Below are 9,798 nucleotides of genomic sequence, written 5' to 3'. Positions count from 1 at the left end.
CCCTTCCTCCCAGGAAAACCCTAAATATAAACCCATCGGCTTCAGGTTCACTGGTCACCTATGCAACAATCATCAACCTGGGCTCTAGCCAGGCTAAATATTCTAGTTTTGGCTGCAGGTGCGAGATACGATCCTTTGCTGTGCTGATGCACAGAGGGGCCGTGCAGAAGTCATCCAGGGCTGCTGCAAGCACAGCCATGGCACACAGCAACGTCCAAGGGGAGCAGCTGGCTCAGCACTCTTACTATTAGCTCCTCATCCCAAATCTCAAGTACAGACAGGACCGGAGCGCTGGAATTTCCAGTTACGTGTATGCTTCGGGAATTTTGTTCATAGAAAATGTGTTTTAAAGATGACCCACAAAGGAAGATGAATAGGTTGCTGTTTGCTTACTGCTTGATTGTTGCCATTTAAGGCCATGAATTAGATTAGGGGTAGATTGGGGTTTTCACTTAGAAATATCAAGTGCCTCTTGATTACCTATTTCGCTTCTGGGCCTGTGAGAAGGCTCTGGAGTTGAAGAGGAAAACTCCTCAGCCCTTAAATGAGGGAAAGCCTCAGTAAGAGAATCTGTACCTGCTTTGTTTGTCATGTGTTTCACTTAAATAGAAGGTAATGACAAATTAAATCCAGAGGCCCTTCAGTCAAGACCGACTTGTTTGACATCTGGGAAAAATACCAACCTACCATATTTGCAGTCATCAGGGAAAGCAGAGACCAGGGTGGAGGAGACCTTTATTTCCAATGCAAATGGTAAATAAAATCATCAGCAAGGCCCATAAGCAGAGTAAAACCCTGCCCAGAGATCCGGATCGGCTAGAGCAGCCTGTGTTTGGACTAGCCACAGCTTCTCTCCAGCCCAGGGGACATACATGGACCAGACAGCAGTTGACAACCCTGAGTAAGAGCTGGGAACAGAGATAGGTATAAGAACCTCCTGCGGAGAAACCAGGCTCACAGCAGTTTGTAAGAGGAGCTGCACTTGGACTCATGATCCACCAAATAAATGAGCAATGTGGCAGTGTAGATTAAGACATGGAGGTTGAATACAAGACAGCAGCAGGACATCAGATGGGCGGTAAAAGAGGAAGGAAATGAACAGCTACACCAAACTGTGGAGTTTCTCTCAATGGTGGCTGGGAGGTGGCCAGCCGGTGAGAGGAGGAACCCTCCCTGCTGCACCTTGCTTCAGGAGCGCTCCTCTCAGTGTAGGCACTTGTGAACCTTCTGTGAGGATGGTTCAGTTCAGGGCTGGGCCATCTCAGGGCAGACTTTGTTCATCTTATGACTAATACACAATTTCCTTAGGTCAAAGAAGGTAGGCACATACCATGCTGTCCCAGTCCAGGAGGGCAAACAAACAAATTAATGCTAGTATCAAGGTATTTTGCTCTGTATGAGACAGAAATCTCTTAACTGCTCAAGGCCAGGCTGACCTGTTGATTTTATATTTTTCTCTCTGAAAGTTTTGGGTCATTTCTCTCTGATTCTTCTTATGACTGATACAGTCTGGACATCTCATCTTTTTGTCAGCATGACTAAAGCCCAGCTGGACTACTGTGGCCAGAGCACTTGGTGAGCTTGGGTGAACAGTTAGCTCCAGTGCTGTAAGTGATTTTCAATACTTGATACGGTTTAGTACAGTAAGGCCTGCTAAAGTAGATTACAGATGGGTATAATACAAGTCAGGGCAGGCTCCAGGTCAGCAATCCCTCTGCAAAGACCAACTTCAAAGACCAGGAGTCTTCCTGCCCCCAAGCACAGCCGATACCCACAGTTCCATCCATGAACCAATACCTCAGAAAGCCCATTTTCTGAAGCTGACGCTTTGCACCCTTGCAGGGGACTTCTGCGAGGAGGCCAGTTTTGTTTGAATGCTTTGGGATTTCCTGGGACTTTTGCATGCAGCCAGCTGGCACCTCTCCTGAAGCAGCACACACTCGCTAACGAGAGAACAGGACCCCCCCGCCCACACTGGGACTGTTTCTGGTCAACACTCCCTGACACGGCTAAGAGACAATGAGGCCCTTCAGGGCTAAATCCCGAGAGCCGCTACCATCTCCTTTGCCAAGGACATCACTAATTCCTGGCGGTGGCTTGATTCCATAAGCAGCTCAGCGAGGTGACTTTCCAGGTCACCAGCTAATTGCAGGTGAAGTGCCAGTGACTGTCTCCAGCAGGAGCGAAAGTTGGGAGCACTGGAGGAAGAAAAGGCATAAAATGTGTTTGCTCAGCTCCCTTTAGCTGAGCCGGCTCCCCCCAGGCAGCTGAAAGGAGGTGAGAAAGGGCTGGGTGGCTTGCAAAGATCTACGGCTGAGTCCCGCTGTCTTTGCAGCCTGAGAAATCCTGGTACATCACCAACGCTGAGCCAGATGGGGGGACATGCTCAGCTGGGCCCGTGGGTGGCCATTTTAAACCTCCTTGGTGCCCCCACAACCCCTGGTTATTTGTGTGCTGGAGAGAAGGAGGAGGTGGTAGCCAGGGGATTGCTTATGCCCTATACATCATCTCCTTTGAGCCTTCCCCACTGCTGGTGGCTTCAAGAACCAGGAGGTGGCTAAACCAACTCCTCCACCGCCCTCCCTGTGATGGGCCCCTCGGCATTTCCCCACCTCTGTGAAACAGCGAGGGGTGAACCAAACCTTCCGAAACATGATGATGGAGAATCTGCAGTTAAAAAGAAAATAAAAAATCCCCCCTCTTCCAGCGCCTGGCGTTCCTGAGAGGAAACCACCCTGGGGTCCCCCCCTGCTTGCTGGAGTCGGGAGCGGTGAGTAATGCTCGAAGGCTTCCCTGCCCGGCACCACATTCTTTTCTCCAGCATGTAATGGCCCAGAGGAGGAATAAACTGAGCCTTGTTGGAGCAGCTTGCAGAGGAGCTGTGCACGCCATGGCCTCGCACTTGAGAGGCATCGGGAAGGGTTGTGAAAGGCTCAGCCTCATTTTATTGGGGGGCTGGTTGCCTGGAACAGCAAGTGAAATAGGAAGAAAGGAGAAAAAACCCCACCCTGCAAAGCGTTGACTAACAGAAAGCCTCATCTGCTGCGTTCTGGAACATGAAAATCAGCCCAGCTCTCCCAGTGGCTCCACACCACCCCATCGCTTGTCCTCTCCCTACGCCTGCACCTCTGCCCGCTGCTCTCTGCCCCCGGCGTTTTGCTGCTCTGTGGTTTCTCCCTCACCGCCACCATCATCTCTTCTGGTTTTTGCATCTCAACACATTTTTCCACAGTAATCAGGGACCATTTTGGGAATGGCTGAAGAAAGGCACCCCATTTCCCTTCTACCATCATCTCTTTTTGCCTCCCGGCCTTTTTCCTGCTCCGCTCCCACCAGCTCCCTCCCCAGCAGCTGCCATTGCTTCCTCCTCACCCCATTTCCCCAAAGACCTCAGGTTATAAGCCCAGTTTGGGCCTTGCTCCAACCTGTTTCACCTCCCCTGTTGCAAACTGGTGCTTCCAGTAACTCGTCTACCCAGGCCAGTGTCTGCACCTACAGCCCTGCCAGGCTCCTACTGCACCTGGGGCAGCCAGGAGGGACGCTGGGAAGATGAAGGACAGAAACCGGCAGGTCCACCCTGAACACAGCATGATGCCAGAGCAGGATCCGGCCAGGCAGAGGATTAAAGAGCCAATGGAGCCTCTTCCCTGCCTTTCATCTGCTGGGAGCATGACACAATCACAGCCATTAGCTCTTCAAAGCCAGGCAGGTTGGAGGAGCCTTGGGAAGCCAGCACGCCTGTGAGCAAGGCTCCAAGGTCTGGTCTGCCTGAGTTGGCAATGTGCGGTGTCACCTGGCTTTGCGTCTCCCTGATCCCTGACCTGGCAGCCTCGATCCCCTCTGTCTCCTCTTTTCCACAGCTGTGGCCCCAGGCTTTGCTGTGCCCAACAGTGTCCCAGCACAGCTTTGTGAGGGTCCCTGCTGTGGCTGCTATTTTCATCAAACTGGAGAATTTGATCCATCAAACAAGGCTGAAGCTTCAGAGAAGGTTCAGAAGCCCAGAGGATGTGGACAGAGCCATGGCACTGTGCAAACCTCCTTCCTGGCAGAGACTGGGCTACAGGCAGGTATCTGCACTGCCCACAGAAAGTCCTAGAGCTGTAGGTGTCACTCACTCTGCCAGAGCTTCCTCCCTCCCCACACCCTTTGCCCAGCCCTGCCCAGCCACGGCTGACAGCCCAGCAGCCCTGCTGTCTTCTCAAGTTAATTTTTTTTTCCACTTCACAGAAGACTTTCTCTTGCTTTCACCTGAAAGCTGCTCCACCCAGCACAGCAGCCTGACAGAGTGCAAGTCTCCCAGCCTGAGCCCAGGCCTTCTCCCAGGGCAAACCAGGAGGACAGACAAGCTCAGGCACCTGGTGCAGGGACAAAAGGGGACACTGCCCCATGAGCCATGGAGGAGGGCTGCAGACTAGCCAAAGGAGCCTTAGCTAAAAGGGAAGGCAGCTGTTTAAGGTACCACCACCCCACTTGCTTTCATCAGGCCAAAACTAGTCACACTGCAGCACTAATGAGACACACACACAAGGCAGCATATCAGAAGGCGCTGTTAGATCCCCAAACTAAGCCCAGCTTCTCCAGCAGCTCCTCACTGCACACACGGGCAGTATCTGGAGAGCTCCAGCCTTGGAGAGCTGCAGGTTTGGCAAGCTCTGCTCATCTCCACTGTATCACCGTGAGCCATCTGGCTTGCGCACCAGACAGCCCCCAGCACCAGTCAGATAGCCAATCTGCACAGCCTGGCGAGGATAGATGGGAGCATGTAGTAACTGTCAAGAATTGGCATGGAAGAAGGAAAAATGAACAATCGACACCAGTCAAGCCTCTATGGTGTGCACTTTTATTTGAACTGGTCTTAAGTCAGTGTACAGGTAGCCCCTCCCTCCCCCACATACTGGCACCGCTTCTCCTAGACCCTTGCAGGGGACTGTAAAGCCTTCATTCACATCTATCACTGGGGATACACAGCCCGCTTGCTTGCTTGACAAATCGAAGAGAAAAAGGATCAAGTGTGTTTTGTTTTTAAGGCGGAAAGATACAAAAAGACACTTGTTGGGTTACATAATTTACAGACAAGCAATTATAACCTAACACCAGAAACTGGCATCGGCTCCCTCCGAGCTGGGCTGCTGCCTTCACAGAGGCGAGTAACTTCCTGTAACAATGCATTATAACAATATTTGGAATGACTATTAAAAAAAGAAACAAATGTACAATCAAAGTCCTCAGATGCATTGTAGAACTTTGGGGGCGTTCGCTCCAACATGTTTCATTTTAAGACTGCTGCTGACACCTTCACCGTTCCAGTTTTTTAATCCTGAGTCAAGCGCCAAAAAAAAAACAAATAAAGCCATGCCAATCTCGTCTTGTTTTATGCGCATTTATGGGTTTCATTTGATCACAAGGGTGTGGGTGTTGGTAACAGTCCGGTTTAGAAGCATTTGCGGTGGACAATGGAGGGTCCGGATTCATCGTACTCCTGCTTGCTGATCCACATCTGCTGGAAGGTGGACAGGGAGGCCAGGATGGAGCCTCCGATCCAGACAGAGTATTTACGCTCAGGTGGGGCAATGATCTGCAGGAAGAGGAGGAATCAGTCAGGTGCACAATGTCACACTATGCTCACTGCCCACGCACAGCCCTCCCTGCAAGACGGAGCTGCCCAGTTCCCTTATCTAGCCTTGGCCAAGATACCGTGAAGTTCAAAAACAGGCTTAAGACACAACTTCACACACCCATCACCTCCCTCCTCCCCGCTTTGCAGCCACTATTTACGCTAATCCCATTATTCATATGGTTGGGTAGATGCCATCTTATCCAGAGCAAGGCCATGGAGGCTGCACCAGACACAGCAGTACGGATTCTATCTTCTCTAGCAGTTCAGCTTACCCTCCTCCACCCACACTCAAGCATTAACAGGGGTGCTGAGAGCTTCCCCTGACTCCACTCCATCCTACCTTGATTTTCATCGTGCTGGGTGCCAGGGCTGTGATCTCCTTCTGCATCCTGTCAGCAATGCCAGGGTACATTGTGGTACCACCAGACAGCACTGTGTTGGCATACAGATCCTTACGGATATCCACATCACACTTCATGATGGAGTTGAAGGTAGTTTCATGGATACCGCAGGACTCCATACCTGTGAGGAAGAAGCAGTCTCAAGTCAGCAAGGGCTCAAACACAACCAAGGAAGGATGAGGAGCTACTAGGGGCAACCAAGAGACCAGCGTGTGGGCACTACAAAGCCATAGCTCTGACAGGCTCAATCTCCTGTTCTACTGTCCCAAGTCTCTCAAATGAACAGCTTTAGGCCATGGGGAAAGTGAGGCTAACTGGTAGGACAGGACAGAGCTTGCTAGAGACCAGCAGTAATACAGTAGCCGGCTGCCACGGTCTCTAGGTCACCCTTTAGAGAAAGGCACCAGGTCTTCTAGAGCAGTTGGACTTACCCAAGAAAGATGGCTGGAAGAGGGCCTCAGGGCACCTGAACCTCTCATTGCCAATGGTGATGACCTGGCCATCAGGGAGTTCATAGCTCTTCTCCAGGGAAGAGCTAGAGGCAGCTGTGGCCATCTCCTGCTCAAAATCCAGGGCGACATAGCACAGCTTCTCCTTGATGTCACGCACAATTTCTCTCTCAGCTGTGGTGGTGAAGCTGTAGCCTCTCTCTGTCAGGATCTTCATGAGGTAGTCCGTCAGGTCACGGCCAGCCAGATCCAGACGGAGGATAGCATGGGGGAGGGCATAACCTTCGTAGATGGGCACAGTGTGGGTAACACCATCACCAGAGTCCATCACAATACCAGTGGTACGACCAGAGGCATACAGGGACAACACAGCCTGGATGGCTACATACATGGCTGGGGTGTTGAAGGTCTCAAACATGATCTAGGGAGACAAAAGAGGGGGTTGAGTCAACAGCAGAAACCATGGTTCTCACTACATGTCTACACCAAGTCCATGCAACCAGTTTTACTTTTGTCCCTAGATAAGAGAACTTGCTCTCTGCTCCCCCTCAAAGTCCATGCTTATCTTTGCCTGGTCTCCACCCACACCTGCCAGGTCAGAGACCGAGCAGGGGCACCACCACCACAGACCCATCCACATCACAGCAAGGAATAAAACAAATGCCAAGTAAACTACAGTACAGTCACTCAAGGCTGGTAAATGGATTAGTGTGGCTAGTCAGAAACAGCAGTTAGACAAGTTGCTAGTTCAGGCTCAGAGAAAGCCAGCTTAGAAGAGCAAACAAAACCTGTCAAGGTCCAGCAAAGAGGAGACTCAGGTCAGGAAAGGAAAACCCTGTAAAGATGGCAAAAAGGGAGAATAGTGGTGAAGGAGGAGAGAGGACAACATGGAAGAGGAGGGCTGGCCTGCAGCAACATCTGCTGTAGCTCCAAGCTCTGGAGTTTTACACACCTGTGTCATCTTCTCTCTGTTGGCTTTGGGGTTCAGGGGAGCCTCTGTGAGCAGCACAGGGTGCTCCTCAGGGGCTACTCTCAGCTCGTTGTAGAAAGTGTGGTGCCAGATCTTCTCCATGTCATCCCAGTTGGTGACAATACCGTGTTCAATGGGGTACTTCAGGGTCAGGATACCTCTTTTGCTCTGGGCTTCATCACCAACATAGCTGTCTTTCTGGCCCATACCAACCATCACACCCTGCACAACAAAGAACAACCAGTAAGTACAGCTGAAGGGCAAGTCCCACTGGGTGGGATAACCTCTTTTCCCCCAAGACAGGTCTCCGATTGCTGTCCCCACTCCATCAAGAGAGGCATTCTGCCAACTGCTCCAGCACAAAAGCTCTGCAGGAGGCTCTGTTCCCCACCAGTTGGGTTGCAGCACAGAAGCTTCTGGTGTTATAAACTCAATTAAAAGGATTTCTTCTTGAAGCTCAATGCCTCTAGAGGAACTGCTTCCACCAACCCCCACCCCCCCAGACCCCCCCCCGGCTCTTTTGCCCGGTAACAGCCACCCCCAACCACCTACCTGATGTCTGGGGCGACCCACGATGGACGGGAAGACAGCGCGGGGCGCATCGTCCCCGGCAAAACCGGCCTTGCACATACCGGAACCATTGTCAACAACGAGCGCGGCGATATCGTCATCCATGGCTGACTGCGGAAGGAGAAGAGAAGGAGAGGGGAACAGGGGGGGCACAGATGAGCATCCGCGGGTCACACACCGACCACCCGCCCCGTTCACCGGCGAGAGGAAGGGGAAGGGCAGCCCGTGCCGCCGGGGGCCCCTTCCCCACCCATTTCCTTCCCGCCGCCGCCCGCTAGAGGGGGCGGCGCCTTCCCCCATTCACCGATTTGGGACAAAGGAAGTCCCCGCGCCCTCTTCGCGTTATTACCATAAAAGGCAATGGATGGGGAAGAGCGCGCGCGCGCCGCGCCCGCCAGCTTTTGGGGGGGGGGGACGCGCGGCCACGCCCCAGTGCCCACCCCCCCCCCCCGGTCATGCACGGTGCGGAGCGGTTCGGGCAACGCAAAACGCTGTCCCGCAGCCCCAAGACGGGACGGAGGGGGTGGGCAAGTAACACCCCACCCCCCCCCCCAGCCCGCTAGCCAAGGCTACGCCCCGTCAAACAGCGGCGGCACGGGTGGGATTAAAGCCGAGGGGTTTATGCAATTGCCACAGCGCCGTTTTAATCCGCTGGTGATGGGGGGGGGGGGGGGAAGGGGGAGTGCACATGTGCGGCCGCTGCCCGGAGCGGGCAGGATGCCTTCTCCCCTCCCCGCGACGAACACGCGGGGGCTTTTCTCCCCTTCTCCCCCCACCCCACCCAGCTTTTGTTCCCTTGCGCCAACCTCGCCCTGGGGAGGGGGTGCGGCACCCCCCCCCCCTTCCTCTGCGAGAAAAAACCACCGGGGATACTTCCATGTGCCCGAGTGGGGGGGGACATGAGGACCGCGCCCCTCCCCAGCGGGGGACAACGCCCCCAGGCCCAACCATCGGTCCCCTAAACGCCGCTCCCCCGCCCCCCCCGGCGGCTGGGGGAGGGGAGCACCGCAGAGCAGACAAAGCCCCGCGCCCCATTCTCCCCCCCCCCCCCCGCTCCCCGGCACACAATAGCCGGAGCCGCCCGCTCCCCCCCCCCGGCCCCACACAGGGCCGCCAGCAATCCTCTTAGGAGGCGGATTAACCCCACGGCCGACAAGGGGGCGCGCGCCCCCCCCCCCCCCCCCTCGGGCGAGCAGCAACACCCCCTCCCCCCCCCCCAACCCCTCATTAAAACGCGATGCCCTTTTACACCCTATGAAACACCCCACCGCGCCGCCCCCCCGCAAACAAAGGGCGCCCCGTAGAGCGCCCACGCCATCTTCTTATAGATTTAATTAACCCGATATTAACAATATCAACGAATTAACAAATTTAACGGCGGAAAAGACACCCCCCCCCCTACACACCGGGCCCGGTCGCCACTCACCTTCGGGGAGTTGCGCGGTCGGAGCCGGGGCGGGCGGGCGCGAGGAGGCGGTGGCGGCGGGAGCGGGGCACGCGCGCGCGGGAGGCAGGCAGAGCTCGCGGCGGCTCCCGCCCGCCGCCCGCCCCGCCTTTTATGGGGCCGCCGCCGCCGCCGTCTCGCCATAAAAGGAAACTTTCGGAGCGCGCCCTTGTGATTGGTCCTCGCCGCGCCTCCCCGCCTCGTGCCGCCCCGCCTCCCCGCCCGGCGCACCGCCCCGCCCGGCGCGCGCGGCAGCGCCCCCCGCCCCCCCCCCTCCCCGCCCTGCAAAGAGAAAAAATATTGGGGGGGGGGGGGGGCAAAACAAATCGGGGGGCGTTGGGGTGCTG

At 54.8% G+C, this 9,798-nt stretch overlaps 1 protein-coding gene across 2 annotated transcripts; it reads right to left on the bottom strand.

The window, feature by feature from the left end:
• Positions 1–4,817: 4,817 nt before the first annotated feature.
• On the bottom strand, positions 4,818–9,529 carry ACTB (actin beta). 2 transcript variants are annotated; one of them, XM_082490855.1, is made up of 6 exons: positions 9,434–9,529; positions 7,990–8,118; positions 7,420–7,659; positions 6,450–6,888; positions 5,958–6,139; positions 4,818–5,575 (listed from the first exon to the last, which is right to left on the bottom strand). In XM_082490855.1, the coding sequence occupies exons 2-6, from the start codon at positions 8,110–8,112 to the stop codon at positions 5,432–5,434; spliced, it is 1,128 nt and encodes a 375-aa protein (XP_082346981.1). In that variant the 5' UTR covers positions 8,113–8,118; positions 9,434–9,529; the 3' UTR covers positions 4,818–5,431. The 2 variants fall into 2 exon arrangements, with proteins under 2 accessions (XP_082346981.1, XP_082346982.1); XM_082490856.1 differs by lacking the exons at positions 7,990–8,118; positions 9,434–9,529 and adding an exon at positions 7,256–7,302 and having other exon boundaries at positions 7,420–7,483.
• Positions 9,530–9,798: the final 269 nt, after the last annotated feature.

This window comes from Vanellus vanellus (assembly GCF_965231255.1).
Source record: "Vanellus vanellus genome assembly, chromosome: 14".
Classification (NCBI taxonomy): domain Eukaryota; kingdom Metazoa; phylum Chordata; class Aves; order Charadriiformes; family Charadriidae; genus Vanellus; species Vanellus vanellus.
The sequence above is the reverse complement of the archived record's forward strand: the minus strand, read 5'-3'. Positions and strand labels throughout refer to the sequence as shown.